The sequence below is a fragment of the Pleurodeles waltl genome, chromosome 9 (genome assembly GCF_031143425.1).
Source record: "Pleurodeles waltl isolate 20211129_DDA chromosome 9, aPleWal1.hap1.20221129, whole genome shotgun sequence".
Taxonomy (NCBI): domain Eukaryota; kingdom Metazoa; phylum Chordata; class Amphibia; order Caudata; family Salamandridae; genus Pleurodeles; species Pleurodeles waltl.
Genome location: NC_090448.1, coordinates 135,912,638 through 135,932,016, shown reverse-complemented (window position 1 = coordinate 135,932,016; position 19,379 = coordinate 135,912,638). Strand labels below are relative to the sequence as shown.

The following is a 19,379-nucleotide window of genomic DNA, read 5'->3' as shown; positions in this document are numbered from 1 at the left end:
ATGCATTGAAAGTGACTTCGGTGTAAAACAATAAGCCTCTAAAGTACACTATAAGAAGGGAACAATTGGTTTTTGCACGTATTGCAAGGCTTTTCGGGCTATTAATGAAGTCAAGGCGCTGTCAGTAGTAGGAGAGAGAGACGGCCCGTTTAAAGAGTCGATGCTCTAACGAGAATGTTCAGTACAAAAAGAGTGTTTGCGGATAAACACGAAACATGCTATAAAAATCACCTAAACTGCAGCGCACTTCAACGTAATTACATTTGAAGGTCTGGGTTTGAAAACTGGTGTTCCTAAATTACAAAACCCAAGATTGATTTTTCTACTGATGTTGTTTACAAAGAATGGGAAACGGCTGGTTTAAGCTTGTTAAACTTGGAGCACGCCAAAAGAGTGGTTTGGCCTTTGTATAATTTTCAACACTACCTTTGAAACTGGGTATTAGAGAGGATGACATATTAAGGCTTTGGAAAACGCTTGTGGGATCTCCTTGGAAATCAAGACAGGGCATGTTTAGCAGGGCCCAATTGGGAACCCAAAGCAACCCTGGCAATTTGGTCAGACAAGCACCCAAGTCGGGGAGGAGGGGGTCAGGGGAGCAGTGTGGGTGGATGGGTGCAAAGCACTGCTGCTTTTGTTACTTTGGGCCACCCCCTCGCCCCATGCAGCCCCAATAACAAACCCAGCCCCCACTGCCGCAAAACTGGCCCCTACCCTTCCAGCCTCCCGGGGAAATGCCCAATGTCCACTATGGCCAGTCCGGCCCTGATGCTTACCACTGCATCAAATGTTTGGAGCATAACCTTAAGGCGGTGCCAGTACCAGGCACTAGGCGTTTGCTCACATACATTAGAGACAGTGTAATATTGCAATAAATAGTGATAATAAGATTTTCGAGAGAACATACTCCGGGGACAGTTTCCAGGAAAAACCCTCTTACATACAGAAATCTCTTGGAATAGTGCAGCCCTGGCAGAAGGGCACTCGCTGCTGTGTGCCCCCGCCAAGCAGCTGCTGACAAATTAGGGAGGATCTTTTTCACATTTTAATGACTCTCATTATGTATGATGAAGCGCAACAAAAACAGATGTCTAAAATACATGTCATGTTTTAAACTGGGCTTGACCTTACAGGAAAACAAGTCTGAAAACAGCTCCAAATTTAACTTAAGTGCTGGGTGAGCTTAGCCTAAGATTGTGTTTGGAGAAAGAAGGCAGGCAGCTAAGGGATTGTGTCAGATAAGCAGGGAGGTATCTCAGCCAGACTGTGTTTTAGGTCTGCCATCACCATGTGTTAGTCTCATGACCTCATATAATCAGTTCTCCGAAACCAAAAAAGAAGAGAGTGAGCTTTTGGTCGCACCACTCAGGCTTTCAAGCACTTTCATTGTTTCACATTCCTTGACGGAAGGTCCATCACAGCCGTCATTTTGGCGATGGTTCCATTGTCCTATTTGTGTTCTCTCAAAGTTTTGGTGATGACAATCAAGTTGACTTTTTGTTAAACTACAGATGAGGCATGTAGTGTGAAACCTAGTGTGCGTTCACGTTTCACTTGCAGATTTATGCCTTTCTGTTTAGGAAGTGCTGCTGTTTGTGTGCCTTAGCTTCTCGCTAAGAGATAGATCTATGCAATAATCACTCTGGGGCTTTCATTTTACCTTGCTGTCATGATATGCTGGTCATATAGATTGCTTTTGTTTAGAAATTAAGGATGTGTGCACATACAGGCTTTCATAAATGAAAGAGAAAGCCTGGTCCTTTATCAAAAGTATATACAATGCGATATTTTGCTGTGTGCCTTTTAAGTTCACAACGTACAATACAAACTTCATCTTCTAACTTCTTTGCATAATGCCCTCCATTGAGGGTTCAGATTAACTCTGCTCATGAAGTCAGTTCAGCAAAGGAACCCTACTACAAATGTAATCTTAGTATAACTCCGAAACTTACCACATTATGGGATTTTCTTTCTGAACACAGTCACCTAGAAATTAGTGAACACGTCTCCTGGCAAAAAAACAGCTCTACTGACTTTACCAATGTGTTTTACCTTTGTTGTATGCGGCAGCTCCTCTAGATGGCAACACATTTATTTGTATTATGAAGTGCATTGGATGTACAAAAGTGAACATGCATTTGCCACTTCCTTCCCTCCTGCAAACGTGTGTACCAATTTCTCTGGTTCTAATAATACTGTTCATTGAAGGCTTTTGGTGAAAACATATCATCTTATTTCAAGTTTTATTTAAATAGACTTCGACTGGACCACTCTATGATGTACAGAATGTTGTGATTACAGCATAACAGCATACAAAAGAGGAGAATGTTAAGATTGAATCATGAATCCAGAGGAGGAATGTCACAACAGGTCACAACATGTTTGTTGTAGACACCTAACCAGCACAGCAATGGCATAAAAGAAAAATCAAAAAGTAGCAATGACTACTTCGGACTTAGAGGCAGTCTGCTTTGTTGCAAAGGTGAGAGGTCTTTCATGTCTACCTTTTTCTCCACCACACATCCCCAATAAGCATTTTACTTCAGAATAACAGAGCAGATTCCAAGAGTTCTCGCCATAGGCATGGTTCACTCAAATGTATTATATGTCTTTGTGAAGAGTTATCCCTCCACAAAAGTGATGATACAGTCATTCACAGGATCATATTCCATATTTATGACAATTTAGATCTTACCTTCACATCTTCCCTTCACATCAGCACACCACTCATAGACCACACTTTATATTTATGCTATCTGGAGTTTTTTCTGAGGATCACATTTGGTTCCCCTCTTATCACCTCTAGAACACGAGTTAATACAAGGTTTCGCAGGACATTACTGAGAGCCTGCATTACAAGTTCCTGTCATAAGTGGCACTGTGGCATTTCCTTTTTTAAGCTGAATCATGATGGCGTCTTCAACGAGGAGATAGAATGTTGCATGGAATTCTGGGGCCCTGGCATTCAGCAGTCAGATATCTTCTAGTTGTAATGATAATGAAGATTAAGGCTATATTAGATCATCTTTTGGGAGGATCTCTTTCTTGCCTACCCTCACCTGTCATCACCTGGATGCGCCTTTTCCTTTCCTTGCCTACCATCTCAATACAGTCCTAGAACACAGGTGTACAAACATCCAGGAGTGAGGGAAATATAACATCCTTTCTTCCCCTGACTTCATCATTCAGTGAACAAACTATATATATACAGGGAGTGCAGAATTATTAGGCAAATGAGTATTTTGACCACATCATCCTCTTTATGCATGTTGTCTTACTCCAAGCTGTATAGGCTCGAAAGCCTACTACCAATTAAGCATATTAGGTGATGTGCATCTCTGTAATGAGAAGGGGTGTGGTCTAATGACATCAACACCCTATATCAGGTGTGCATAATTATTAGGCAACTTCCTTTCCTTTGGCAAAATGGGTCAAAAGAAGGAATTGACAGGCTCAGAAAAGTCTAAAATAGTGAGATATCTTGCAGAGGGATGCAGCACTCTTAAAATTGCAAAGCTTCTGAAGCGTGATCATCGAACAATCAAGCGTTTCATTCAAAATAGTCAACAGGGTCGCAAGAAGCGTGTGGAAAAACCAAGGCGCAAAATAACTGCCCATGAACTGAGAAAAGTCAAGCGTGCAGCTGCCACGATGCCACTTGCCACCAGTTTGGCCATATTTCAGAGCTGCAACATCACTGGAGTGCTCAAAAGCACAAGGTGTGCAATACTCAGAGACATGGCCAAGGTAAGAAATGCTGAAAGACGACCACCACTGAACAAGACACACAAGCTGAAACGTCAAGACTGGGCCAAGAAATATCTCAAGACTGATTTTTCTAAGGTTTTATGGACTGATGAAATGAGAGTGAGTCTTGATGGGCCAGATGGATGGGCCCGTGGCTGGATTGGTAAAGGGCAGAGAGCTCCAGTCCGACTCAGACGCCAGCAAGGTGGAGGTGGAGTACTGGTTTGGGCTGGTATCATCAAAGATGAGCTTGTGGGGCCTTTTCGGGTTCAGGATGGAGTCAAGCTCAACTCCCAGTCCTACTGCCAGTTCCTGGAAGACACCTTCTTCAAGCAGTGGTACAGGAAGAAGTCTGCATCCTTCAAGAAAAACATGATTTTCATGCAGGACAATGCTCCATCACACGCGTCCAAGTACTCCACAGCGTGGCTGGCAAGAAAGGGTATAAAAGAAGGAAATCTAATGACATGGCCTCCTTGTTCACCTGATCTGAACCCCATTGAGAACCTGTGGTCCATCATCAAATGTGAGATTTACAAGGAGGGAAAACAGTACACCTCTCTGAACAGTGTCTGGGAGGCTGTGGTTGCTGCTGCACGCAATGTTGATGGTGAACAGATCAAAACACTGACAGAATCCATGGATGGCAGGCTTTTGAGTGTCCTTGCAAAGAAAGGTGGCTATATTGGTCACTGATTTGTTTTTGTTTTGTTTTTGAATGTCAGAAATGTATATTTGTGAATGTTGAGATGTTATATTGGTTTCACTGGTAATAATAAATAATTGAAATGGGTATATATTTTTTTTTGTTAAGTTGCCTAATAATTATGCACAGTGATAGTCACCTGCACACACAGATATCCCCCTAACATAGCTAAAACTAAAAACAAACTAAAAACTACTTCCAAAAATATTCAGCTTTGATATTGATGAGTTTTTTGGGTTCATTGAGAACATGGTTGTTGTTCAATAATAAAATTAATCCTCAAAAATACAACTTGCCTAATAATTCTGCACTCCCTGTATATCTCCCTAGGTTTTACAACATCTCTGGGCTTTTACCAATGCATTAACATGTATCTTTGACAACCAAAAGTTGTTAGATGAGGAACTCCAAGGTTCTCCCTCCAGCTAGGTGGCCTTAAGTAAGGGGAATTCTATCTAGTACACCACCATAAAGCATACAGTTGCACTTGACTGCAGATACTTATGTTATTAGATTACCTAAACAATTCTGAAACTTTCATCAACATAGTGGTGGAAAACATCTATTGGAAGGTTCTCGATGATATGTTCCATTGCATCTTTTTTAGCTTGTTGCTGCATTCACTTCAGCATCTACATCTATCATCTTCCACTCATCTCAGTAAGCTCCCTAAGTGGAAGGCATATACCCAGATGTTAGTATCCAGCTTCCTCTGTTTGGCAAATCAAGCTACACACCAATTTAGACCGGACTAATCCTTTGGGACCGATTTGCATTTGACATGTCCACTTCTGCTACTACACCAACTAAAAACAGTGAAATGGAATGCTAACCAGAGAGGTTACAATTTGTAAAGAAGTATTTCATAAGACTTTCCATCCATCACGTTTTTGTTATCAGTGACCCATCACATTTGTCTGTTGTCCATTAAGAGGATCATTTTGGTCCAGATGTACTAAGATTGGTCACAAAATACCGGTCGCAGTTTCCAACAATAATTTTTGTGACCAGTGTGGTACTTTTCAAACTGAACTATGAACTAATAGGTTGGTTTGCAAATTACAGATTCATAATGGGTCACAATAGACCTACTCCATAAATAATAATAAGGTAAGTTGCAAATTGCGACCAACTAGGGATCAGTACAATTACAGGGATGGTGGCCTGCGGGGGTAAGCAGACCACCATGTGTGTAATTTTTTTTTTATATGCCAATCTTTTTTTTTTTTTTTAATGCAGCTATTTCCCTTAAAAGAAATGGGACTGTGCTTAAAAAGAAAAGTTTCTTTAGTTTGTGTTTTTTTATTAGTTCAGCAAGACACTGTGGTCCCGTGGACCGCTGTCTCCCCAAATTATTTTTTTTGTTACATTCACAAAGAGGAAGGGGTCCATTTTCAAAATGTGTTAGCACTACATATTAGTAGTTAGTAAAGTATTAATGTTTTGTGTCCAGAATTCATTCGCAAAACAATAAATATCATTGCAATTCAGCATTTGAAAAGGGAACCCTAAACAAGCCCCATCGAAATACCGAATGGGTACTTGGATGCAAGCCCAAATTACGATTTGGTAACGTGTTACTGAATCACAGTTTGGGTTTCATTATTCATACATACCACAATGCCTTTTTGTGAATCAGCCCACTTGCTAAAAAACTTACTACATCCGACCCTTAGTCATCAAACGTACAGAGAGCACCAAAGAATTGATTCTCGATTCAGCTATACCAGAGTACCAGCAGGTATCACATCCAATCCTCGTCTTATGCCCTGAACGTACAGCACTGGAAAAATATGACAATGTGCAGCACAAGTTCAAATGCAGATGCTTACAATGACTTAAATAATAAGAAAATACCTACCAATGAATATTAGGAGCACTCCTACTATTACCTGGAGCACAAGAGATATTGTGATAAGGACAATAAGTGGGATGTAAAATGAGAATGAAGGTCCTTGCTCAATAACTGCTTTCAGCTGGGATGCATTGGCCATCAGCAGTGCAACATCCAGCATGCTTTCTGCTGCACTCTTCTTGTTAGCGTAGTGGTTTATATTCAGACTTCGTCGTCGCCGGGGAGGTGGATTCTGGAAGTAAAGAATATCAGATATCATTTTTATGTAACGTTTAATACTTTTGCTAATGAATGTTGCGCACTTTGAATTACTATGAATCAATGCTACGTGCAGTAATGATTTTACTCAGTGCTTCACATGATTAAATTATTCACTTTTTGCTAGAGTGGTACTTCGAAGTTCAGAAGGTGCGTCTGGGTGCTACAATTGAGAGTGGTGCTGATGCCACCTGTACTTTGCGAAGTCCGGCAGTAGACTTCACACTGGGACAGAGATCCAAGCTATAAGTCATGGCAGGGATTTTTGACCACTTTCATAAAACAAACTGGACTATTCAGCATTGCGATAAAATGTGTTTATGGCAGCTCTTAATCGCGACTAGAAACGTGGCACACAGAACTTGCATCTTAAAAGTCGGATCTTCGATAATCAAAACAATTCAATGCCAAAATCTAAAACCCTTATATGTCATATTTATGTGTGTTTGACGTACAGGTGGCTACTGGGAATCACAATAATCAGCTGGCTGTGGCAACAATGTTCTAAGATTATAGCCGAGCAACCAGTAAAGAGATTGCATGCACAATGGATCGCTTGAAAGTGACATCAAAGGCCCTGAGTGGTTCAAAGTTTTTCAGAAGCAAGAAAATAAGAAAGCATTAAAAACTGAGATGCAAATACTTAAGAGGTCCTGAATGGCCCAAGCCTGGACTGTGGTAAACTCGTAGTGTGTTGATGTCATCAGTAATTATGTAACACATTTACGCCGACAGTATGGCTTGTGACGCTCTCAGAAATACTGAGGCCTTATTTATACTTTTGTAGCGCCGCATTTGCGTCATTTTTTGACGCAAAAGCGGCGCAAACTTACAAAATCACATTGACTTTTGTAAGTTTGCGCTGCTTTTGCGTCACAAAATGACGTAAATGCGGCACTAAAAAAAGTCTAAATCAGGGTATAAGGGTTTTGGGATTTCTCTTTGACCACCATCAATACATGATTGCGGCACCATATATCAGGCTATCTGCAAACTCCAGAATTGATTTGATCTTTTTTTGTAAAAAGCACAACAGACTTTTGCCAACACACTCTTCCAGCTGGGTCATCTTTCAACACCTTGAAGAGGACGCAGGGCTGGTCATGGTTTCCTCTTATTTGCAGTTTTTTGCCACAACTAATTGACAGACATTATTTTTAAAGGTGCACACTAACAGGATCCGAATCAAAATGCAGAAAGATCTGCGAGGCACATCTGCTAGGCTAGTTCTCTCACTGTAGAAGGTAAACACCAGATGTCACAAAACACCCAACGTCACTCCCAGCAAAACAAAACATATTTTGATTATAGTCCTGCATTACACAGTGCCAATGGTTTATAGTCTTGGCATTCTTTCTCTTTTTTGAAGCTTACGGAAATTCTGCGCTTTGGGCCTGTTTTGATTGAGACGACAATGCAGTATTCTTTTCTCTTTGACCTCTATGCACTATGTACCTAATATCAATGTATTTTTCTAAAAACATTATTATTGGTCTCAGTAGAAATCTAGAATACTGCATTTTGCCTACCGTTAAATCTGTACTGAGTGACCATAGGACCCATTCTGTTCATTTTCTAAGATGGTTTCCCTTTTCTAACAAGGTGAAAAATGGAATATCAGAAAATTAAACACTGGTCTTCAAACAGTAAACTCAGTGTTATTCCTACCTGGAAAGTACATCACCGATAGCCCCATGATGCCATTCTGGGCAAATGTATTAATTGAACAATATCATGTAAGCGGCCCATCTGCCACTGCTATACACACCCCAATATGTTTTGACCCTCAGTGCCCACTTTTCTGACATCACAGGCGAGTTTGGAGCCTGCATATATATTTGAAACTCACCTGGATTTACCGATTTGCATTAAAACTGAGAAATCAACAATTTTGGGGAAACAAAACAATTATTACAGAAGTGCCTGCAAAGGCACACAAAAAGCAAAAATCCTTCTTGTAATGGCCCTGTGTGCTGTCAGGCCGAGTAAAATGGATTAAGCTTAGACAGGAGGCGTGCGCTTACTTCTCCTGCCTGCTGCATGTGATGTCACTCCCCTCTTCGGGAGGCTCCTGCAAACCACCTCCTGAATGCCTCGTACCAACTTCATCCTCCTTCAAACCATCAAATCCCGGCGAAAAGGCTGGAGAGATTGAGACAGCGAGATACGTAGCTGCCCCAATCTCCTTTGGAAGCCTTCTTGACCTTCCCTGAATTACATACCACCGGCATGTGCCCCACCCCACCATGAAGACCCTTTAGCATGCACCCGCTCCCTTAATGTTGTGGTCCCTTCCAGTACACTGTTGCACTCTGGCAGCATGGAATGACTGCTGGCAGTCTGGGCCCCCGCTGCCATATGGCCTGCTTAGCATTCCCGGGTAGCAGCTGCCAACTAGGCAGGCTCTTGTTACCTTTTACCCTGTGCCACCTGCTGTGCCTCTTCCCACACTCTAGCTGGGCCCCTCAATTATTATGGACACCCTAGCTGGGCCCCTTCATTATTATGGATGTGGACCTAAGCAGGATAGTGGGACCCCGACTTTCACCCTGGGCCCCCATGACATTGTGGTCTGCAGCAATATAAGGGTCCCCACCATGTATAAGGATGAGACAGACATGATGTGGGAATTTTCATGAGGAGAAAAGTTGGAGGAGCATGTCAAAGATCCGTCCACCTCCCTTCCAACAGTAGGGCGCCCTCAGTATGTTTGCCGGAGTAGTTACAGCTCTAAAAAAGAAGCAGAGGTGTTATTGTGATTGTGTTATTGGTGGGAGGTCCTCGGCTCACAAGATCCATGTTTTTGGGAGGGTGAGCAGGACATACAGATGACATCTTTGTTTTGCACAAAAATGTTGTAAAGAATACAAAATCATGCAGCACAATTTACTGTTCGAATTCCGTACTAGTTTCAATTATTTGATGCAATAGCCTCATGGTCTGCTCACTCTCCAGCTCACACACTTTACAATGAAAATTCTCTCCTACAAGCATAATGACTCACACCATTAAACACGTTTGAGCCCTCGTTGTGACGCTCGTCTGTTTTTGCTAGGCAGTTTTGCATGAGAATATGGTTCAGCCTGATGCACTAGAGATGCAGTGTAAAGTTTTCTATACATAAAATGTTTCCATGTGCTGTGAGCCCAAATCGCAACAGAAACATGACGGCTGTAAGGACAAGTTGCTGCAGACACACTGCCCATCTGCACCAAAACTGGAGCACAATGGTAAGGATTTTAATAAAAGGTATTTCAACATCTGAATTTCTAAATCTAATTCTAAAAGAAAAGAGATATCATTTTTGTGCACACCTTGATGTTGGATATATTGGTTGTCTGGAAGAAGCCGAAAAGATAAGCTGCTATTTCGGGAGCTTGCAAAAAGGACAATATTTTCATCATCTTCATTCACTCATGTACCAGTCTCTTTGAAGCCAGCCAGCAAGGGAAGCACATAGATCAAAGCACAATAACAGAGAAATGCTGCCAACAGCAGTCTTTGAATCACATAAAATGTACAATTAAATTTGGTGTGAGAGTAAGCAAACCACATGAAACCTTATGGTATTGTTAGAAACGTTGGTTTGTAGATGATGGCAGATAAGGCAGGTAACTCACTGATTGGACTAAGGTACTTGAGTTCTGCCCCAGCATAGGTTTTCGTGTTAAAAATGCAACACTGTGCCTCACCACCTTGAGCATCCTTGATGCAGCTTTTTCCCTGACAAACTGAGGTTTGAACCCAGGCATGGCTGCAAAGGTCTTCTAGGGTCTGTTTGCTAGGCCCTGACATTACCTTTTGGAATGGTAGGACCATGGGCCATTGCCAAAGCCCTTGACCTGCCTAGTTGTTTTAAACATATATAATCTTTCAATGTTGATACACCGTTAAAGGAAACACACTACAGTTAAATACACATTGCCCAAGAACACTTTCAATAGTACACTGCAGATGACAAGCAGACAGTACATGGGTTACAGGGGCAACAAACGCGGCAATTCTATCAACGTGTCACCTCAGCATCATACAATTTACAGTTTCAATCTACTGTCTTCAATGTAGCACCAAGAAAGGGGGGCACCCCCTCCCCACTCAAGTTTCCCTAATTTATTTCAACTTGTCAAAGAGCCCATTTGTAATGGGAAATAGTTATAAATCATCCAAACTCTGGTGGAAAGTTCACCCAATGCCTTTCTAGTGTTTGCACCAGACTGGCCATCCAGATAGATCCTCACTGGGTTCCCTATGCCTTAGAGGTTAATGTGTGTAGTTTGAAGCAGTGCAAAATTATCGACCGATTCATTGTACTTAATCAATACTTCAACCATAGGCGGGGGCCCTTTATCCACGCAATGGCCACTCTATGATTAGCATGAAAAAATAATATTAGGCCTGTGAGTTTCCTAGCAGAATGAGTGAGATATCTGCAGTATGCCCAAGCAGGGCAACCTTCGGGGTGAGCGGAAATGGGCAGCTAGTGATAACCCACAGCTTCATATTTATTTTCCCAAAAAACAAAGCAGTAGCGAGCCAGCTCTAGGTAAAATGTAAAACCTGTGCAATTGTGCAGAAGCTTAATACATCCTATTCAAGAATTCAACGTGTTCAAGTTTGTAGTACTTCGATATCCTTTCACTCGTGTGCACCAATAGTGCCAGGCTTGATCACGAAATGTCAACCCTAAATCCAGCTCCCAAAGGTTTTTCACTGTAGAGACAATATCATAACAAAGTCTGTGCACCACTGGTAGAGCTTAAAACCCCATTTGCTACTATTGTCTAACTGCAATATTAGGTTTAGAAACTAGAACTCCAGTGAACTATGTGGAAACACAGGCAAGGTTAACCTAGCGTCATCCCTCGTATGGTAGTAGTAAAAGCCACTTTAAGCATTGGCTTCAGATCCACCTCTAAAATCAGCCAACCAGCCCCACGGAAACAGATGACTGAACCAAGTAATTTCCCTCTTCACAAATTAGGCTATCACCCTGGTTCAAGTATCAGTGGAAGTAAAAGATTGTGGGCCGAGGGTAGTCAGGGTATATACAAAATCTCATGCCCAGCTCTTCAAGAAAGCTGATTCCAGTTAGTTCCGCACATAATGAGAGTCTCTACTGAGCACATGAGCTATTTAAAGCATAAGACAGTTTGCACTGCGCTCACGTCAGCCTTGCACTGTCTATGGTGCAAAAAATGGGGCAGGAGCTAAACGGTTCACAGCAAAACTTAACTGAGCCAACAGATTGGACTGCTGGAAAGCCGGAACACCTAAACCCCCTTCACCAAGGTTTTTGTCAGAATATCCAACGTGAGCCTGAGCTGTTTACCCATACAGATCAATCAAGTAAGTGTGGGCTGCAGGGTAGTGAAAAATCTATTAGTTAGGAGGATTGGCAAGTTTAGAAACAGGTAAAGGAACTTAAGTAACACCACCATCTTAATAAAAGCAGTCCTGCTGCCATTGACAATGGCAATCTAATCCATCTGTCCACCTGGGGCTTCAACCTACCCACCACTTGTCCACAGTTATCCCAAACCAGGTCATCAACCTCTGGGTGAATCTCATTACCTGGATATTTCACAGAGATGGGACACTACCTCAGGGGATATTCCATAACCAAGTGAACCGTGTTTGTTGTGAGAGGAAACAGCTCAGCTTTGTCTCAGTTTATACCAGAGTTTCCCCCAGAATTTGATTATTTTCACGCATCAAGAGCGGCAAGATCTCACCAGGATGTTTACCAAATAAAAGGATATTGTCTGCTTATAATGAAAGTATCTTGGAAGGGAACGATATCCCCATGGGAAAATGTGCTTCAACCTGCATGCCAGGGGCTCTATAATCAACGCAAATAAAAAAGGTGACAAAGGACACCCCGCCTCAAACCCTCGCAGTTATTAAAAAGCCCTGACAGTATACTGTTCACACAAACACTTCCACCAAGGGTGAGGGTACAGCAGTTGCACAAGTCTGTCAATAATCCCCCCCAGTCCCACCTTTGCTTGGACTGTCTTCAGGAAAATACCTTCCAGGGAATCAAAGGCCTACTCTGCATCCAAGAAAGCCACCACAGTGTCCACCTCCATTTGCAAAATAATTGCAGAAAGCATTCTCAAAGTATGTGACGTGGCTCCCAGAGATAATAACAACTGATCCGGTAGCGCTAACCCATTCAGGTAGGGAGATAATCTAGTAGCAATATTCTTAGAGAGAATGTTATTATTCAAGTTATATAGAGTTAAGGGATGACATGACTAACACTTCCTATTATCCTATCAGGCTTTAACAGGACAGTATTTATAGTTTCTCGGGTAGCTGTAGGTGGCTGGGCAGTCTCAAGTGCTTCATTATATGGGTTCAACAAATAGGGAGCGAGAATGTCCTTATACTTTTTATAGAATTCAGGAGTAAGACCATCTGACCTGCACTCTTTCCCAACCACAAAACTCTTAATGACCCTGATTATTTTGTAAGTGGTTCTCTATACTCTGGGGTATTCCAACCTTTCCTATAGGTAGAGCTACTTTTGATCACTGAAAGCCATCATGAGCTCTTGCCTAATTTTATTTTGATTTGATAAACGTATACAGAGGACAAAACATTCCTACCACAGGGGGCATGCAGTAGTAGTAGCCCGGGAGATGCATCATAAAAGGATTACATTTGGGGTCCCTGAGAATCAGTTTTGTCCCTGTGCTGAGTGAAAACAAGAAAGGGAAAATAAAAGAAAGTGAGAAAGAGAATGTTAGAAAAATAAAGAAAGAGAGAAGAGAAAAGAAAGAAACAGAAACGAAAGAATGCCAGAATGAGGGAGAAAGTAAGAAGCATAGAATAGAGGAAAAATAAAGAGATTGAAAGAGAAGAAGAAAGAAAGCAAGAGGAAAATAGATAAAAAGGAGAAAAGTGGATGTAGAAATGAGTGAAATAAGAAAAAATCGATACAAATTGTAAAGCAAAAGCAACAAGAAAAAGAGAAATCAACTGAAAATAAATGCATAACAAAGAAGGTGGGAAAGAAAGTAGTAGGGTAAGAATTAGTGTAAAAAGAGAGGAAGAAAGACAAACAGAGAAAGGGGAGAAGCAAGAAAGAGGGAATAAATTAAATTGAGAAAGAAAAGATTGACATCAGAGCAAGGAAAAGGAGAAGGAAGGAGAAGTAAGCAAGAAAGGAGGAAAATAAGTAAAGAAATATATAGCAAAGATCACAAGGCCATCTACAAATCAGCCTTAAATAAATATCATGGGCTATGCAAGGAGGCCAGAGCAGTATTGTATTCTGACAAAGTTATAATGGCCCAAAATTGTCCCAAAATTCTATTTAATGTGGTCCGGGAACTTGCAGACTCTAACAAGACATCTCCAGCACCACTGATGTATGAAAATACCTGAAGAATTGGTCCAATTTGTTGACAAAAAGAGTGGCTGATATTATGTCTGCTCTGGCAGTCGGATGACATGCCAGTCCCTGGACTCACCTCTACTACAGAGATGGAGGAAGCTAACCCACAAGGGACTAAACATCAGACAGAATTGCGGCCAACAGGTCAGGAACTGGAACAATGGGCCTTGTTGGATCTTTCCCAATTCCTGACCTTATTGTGGACAATTAATTTTGGATCCCCTTTAGATCCTTACCATCCATCCAAGCTAAGTCTTAGAGAGCCTGAGGTACTTGACTGAAAGTGGGATGTATGGGAAACATGACATGGTTCTTCCTCACTTGAAAAAACCCAGTCTTGACCCCACTCCACTATCTGGGCTAACTTTAGACCAAACTCCATGCTGCCCATCCCTGCAAAGGTCTTAATAAAACATGTCAACGTACAGCTAACGGCCTTTATGCAAAATCATAATAATGGTTTACATCCATCACAGTGAGGCTACTGGGCGGGACACATTCAAAATCTGCTCCCCTGGGAACATCTTATCCGGGTCCTAGATGATGGTGATATGGCTGTACTGATTTTACCTGAACTCAGTGCGGCATTTAATACTGTGTCCCATTAGATTCTCCTGGTAAGGCTACCGTCTCTGGGGCTGCAAGGTACGGCGCTACGTGGCTTTCTTCATTCCTGGAGAACTGCTCTTTTCAGGGGTTTTTCCGGTAGTATGAGATCTAAGGTTCACGCATTGAAGCAAAGTGTTCCTCAGGGCTCAGCATTGAGGCCGATGCTTTTTTAACATCCTGTCCGCCCCCTTGCTGAGTTGGTGGAGAGCTGTGGCTTGACCTTGTTCTCGTATGTGATGACACTCAAATCATCTTCACTTTGTCAGCCACACAGGGAGCACCGTAAATCTAGGTTTGATCTGGATATCCATGTGGATGGGCTCGAGTTCTCTCAAGTTGAATGGAGAGAAGACTGAGGTTATGGTTCTGGGACAGAATTCCCCAGTTTGAAGCCCTAGGCAATGGCCAGATGCTTTGGGCCACATTCCGAACCTTTCAGCACAGGTAAACAATCTTGACTTCTGGTTAGATGCAAAGCTAATGATGGAGACCCAGGCACATAAGGTAGCTTCTACCTGCTTTGCATTTCTGAGGTGGGTCAAAAAGATCACTTCTATACTACTTCCTTCTGCGCCTAAAACAGTGATCTAAGCCCAGATCCTGTCTAGAGTTGACTATGGAAACATCCTATACTTGGGGGTCTGAAAAGGCCGTTGTCTGGTGCTTGCAATAGTACAAAATTAGGCAGCCTGGCTACTTTTTTGTCTCCCGAAATATGCTTTGGTGTCTCGTTTGTTTCAGGCACTTCACAAGGTGCCCATAGTCAAGCGTATTCAGTTTAAAGCTCTGTGCCTCTTGCACAGGGCTAGATCGGCTCTGTGCCACGGTACTTGCAGAATCTGGGGGCTCATTATTAGCTCACTTGCATGCTTTGGCCATCTTTGCAGTCCCTGTGCAAAGTGCCAAGAATTCATTGAGTGCACATGGCATATTGTTTGCATATCTAGACCCCAAGCTGTGGAATGATCTTCCAGAGTCCTTGTAGAACTGCCCTTCTCTGAGGCATTTCACAAAGGTTTAAAGACCTGGCTGCTCTAGCTAGTCTTAGTGTAGGGGTACATTCACGCTGCCTGGTCTAGCACCGGGGAAGCCCTTTGGAGGAGCTGCGCGCTCTACAAGACCCAATTATAAATAATAATAAATCATTTTTCACAAGAAGTTAGGCTGTATCATCCTGCAATGTCAGCTTTTGAGCCCTCAAAGAAATGGGCACATTGCATTTAATACCACCTTATCAGGTGGGCAGCTGTATATTCTCATGCCTGGTGACAGGCATTTATCATGTGCAAGATTCTCAGTGGCAGCAACTGGTAAGCTCACGACCAACCTGTTGGAGGCCCTTGTTATACTCAAACCCACCCCAGCATCATCTAGGAATGTGTGTATATCAGTAGGACACATGGCAACCTTTGAAGTATAAAGATCAGTGCAATATGCCACACAAACATCTAATATTTCAACTTTGAATGTAACACTTTTACCCACAAAAGAATACACCGCAGTAATCACTGTTGGACGATGGTCTGCCGACCTGCGCTGCTGTGCTAAAGTCTTACTGGGACATTCACCATCCCAATATTGGCATGCTGCAGCATACTTGCCCAGGAATTTCACCACCCACTCAGACCAGTCCTTATAATCAACTAAAAGCTTATTTATCTGGCTTATTATGTATGTGTACGATCCACAAGTTGCTGTTCAAGTGAAACCAACTTAAACTCACACATATGTATTTACTACCTAATATCTTTTCGCACCCCGGAGTGCTTAGCGATAGCTATCCACCGTATGTTCACCTTGAAAGTCTCCCAGACTGTGGAGCATGCCACTACAAAGCCAAAGTTATTTTCAAATAACTCAGCTTTCGCAGTTCTTCATTAAATACTTGGTCATGGAGATCAGAGATGGACATCTCTAGTTCACATTATAGGGTACTGGTACAGCAATATAAAGACCTGGTACTACCATTGAACAGTCCAAGAGTGGATGTGACAAGTAACCCCTTTACCCATTGTGCAATTAAATCACAAATAAACCAGTAGTCTAGCCTAAAATGGCTACTGTGCATAGAGGAATAGAATGTAAATACCATTTCACCTTCCATACCTCCAATAAGCCACGGTCCTCTAAGAGCTAAGTGAGCAGACGCAACAGCCGAGCATGTATAAATTGACTTTTTGCCCTGTCCTATTAAGCAATGGGTCTAGTTCCAAACCGAACTCTCTCCCACAGATCACCCTGGTGCATCCATGCTACTTACTCTGTTCATCTACATCAGCAAAAAACTAGGGAAACTCTGCCTTAGGGGCATAGACATTCACTAAACAAGTACCTCTGCTCACACAATAAGCACAATATCACAATATCAGTCTGCGATCAGGCTCCATAAACTTGTCAATCAAGGAGAAGAGCACTGACTTCAGTATCACAAATCCTCTTGAACAAGAGCCGAAGGAAGTTATTATGAAGGGATAAGAGTATGATGTTTAACAAAAGAAACAGGACTCACAGGGTCAATATGTGCCTCTTGGACAAGGGCCACATCCATCTTGTGTCTATCCCAATTGCTCAGCAATAGATGCCCTTTCCTGGTATTATTGAATCCTTCGACATTCCAGATAACACATCTGATTTTATGGGAGTCCAATCTCCTTATACATCAAACATCTCTTCAGCTGGAAAGGCAAATCAGTTTCTAGCATACTATTCAATATAGATGGCCACACTGCAGTTGACTGCATAACTTCAGCAATATAAAAAAAAATCTGCCCAGTATCCCCACCCACTCACACTGCATCCCATACTTTCTCACCCATTATACCAAAAAACAGAAATGTGAAAAGCACTGGGAGGTGTGCACAACCCTCCATCACCAACATGAATCCGCCCAGGCAAATTACTAGTGGGGAGCCTTACTTTCCATAGTTGCAACATTATTCAGCTCAACACACGCACACACACAGACCCACATGGAATTTAGGCACAACTATGCAATATGCCATTGCCAATAATGATCTATTGACAAGAGCTCTACCTCACATCCAATACTCATAACACCCATCCCTGTATCAAAAATCTACACCAGACTTAATTATTCCACACCACTTAATGATGCCCTAAAACTACTTGGGAGTCTGAAGGGTGTTCTTCAAGTGCCTTCCTCAACAACCTCTTACAGGACTTTAGAGCATCCTCCGTTTTTTGGGAAAAACAAAGAGCAGCCCTAGGATAACACTCGAAATCTAGCTGGGTAGAGCAAGGAGTAGACCAATTCCCACTTCTCTCAGCACCCACCTGGCCTCTGGCCTCCTGAAAATCAGCTGTAATGTCAGGATAGATTGAAATCCTTGATACCTGATATTGCTCAGTGCCACTCTCCCTGGCCAACAGCAGAATCAAATCCCTTACCCTGAAATTCAGGAATCAAGCGATTATAAGGTGCACTAGGGCACCCTGCAGTGGCCTGAGGGCGAAGGACCTATGCAAATCTGTTATCAATTTCTCTACAAAGGACTCCATTGTTTCAATGGCAATGGATTGGGCAGTTCACAGCATGTGCATATTATAGCACCATGAGCACGATTACATATTGTTAGACTTTTCATCCTTGGCGTGGTCTCCCTTAACTTTTTGCCTCTGTTCCCCAGGTTCTTGATGTGTGCTGGACTCTGATTTTACTGTTTTTGTTACTCTGGGCACTTCACCACTGCTAACCAGTGCTAAAGTGCAAATGCTCCTGTTTAAAATGTGCACGTAATTGGTTCTCCATGATTGGCATATTTGTTTTACTGTTAAGTCCCTAGTAAAGTGCACTAGAGGTGCCCAGGGCCTGTAAATCAAATGTTACTAGTGGGCCTGCAGCACTGGTTGTGCCACCCACACAAGTAACCCTGTAATCATGTCTCAGATCTGCCACTGCAGTGCCTGTAACTGTATTTTTACACTGTAAATTCGACTTGGCAAGTGTACCCACTTGCCAGGCCTAAACCTTCCCTTTTCTTACATGTAAGGCACCCCTAAGGTAGGCCCTAGGTAGCCCCAAGGGCAGGGTGCAGTGTATGGATAAGGTAGGACATATAGTAATGTGGTTTATATGTCCTGACAGTGAAATACTGCCAATTTCGTTTTTCACTGTTGCAAGGCCTGTATCTCTCATAGGATAATATGGGGGCTACCTTTAAATATGATTAAAGTGTAGATTCCCCTAGAGAGTAGATGGACATGTGGAGTTTGGGGTCCCTGAACTCACAATTAAAAAATACATCTTTTAGTAAAGTTGATTTTAAGATTGTGCGTTTGAAAATGCCACTTTTAGAAAGTGAGCATTTTCTTGCTTAAACCATTCTGTGACTCTGCCTTGTTTGTGGATTCCCTGTCTGGGTCAGTTTGACAGTTGGGTTGTTTTTCACCTCGCACTAGACAGTGACACATAGGGGGCTGGGATGTAACCTGCATTTCCTGATTAGCCATCTCTGCTAGGAGGGAGGGGTGGAGTGGTCACTCTCATCTGAAAGGACTGTGCCTGCCTCTGACAATGCCGGCTCCGACCCCCTGGTGTGTGTCTGAGGCCTTGCCTGGGCATGGCAGGATTTCACAAGTAGGTGTGAGTCCCCTTGGAAGAAAGGTGACTTCATAGACTAAAATGGGTATATGAAGGGCACCCAAATCTACAGACTTGAGAAACACTTCTGGAACCAAGAGGAACCTCTGCCTGGAGAAGAGCTGATAGCTGAGGAAGAAGTGCTGCCCTGCCTGTGACTGTGCTTTGTGGAGCTTTCCTGCAGTGCTGCTTCTGCCAGAGT

General features: G+C 42.5%; 1 protein-coding gene across 1 annotated transcript in view; it reads right to left on the bottom strand.

The window, feature by feature from the left end:
* The window catches only part of NINJ1 (ninjurin 1), a 208,909-nt gene that overhangs the window by 34,134 nt on the left and 155,396 nt on the right, over positions 1-19,379 (bottom strand). Inside the window, exon 2 of the mRNA XM_069206417.1 lies at positions 6,315-6,540. Within this exon, the coding sequence (XP_069062518.1) occupies positions 6,315-6,540 (226 nt within the window). The remainder of the gene's footprint in view (positions 1-6,314; positions 6,541-19,379) is intronic.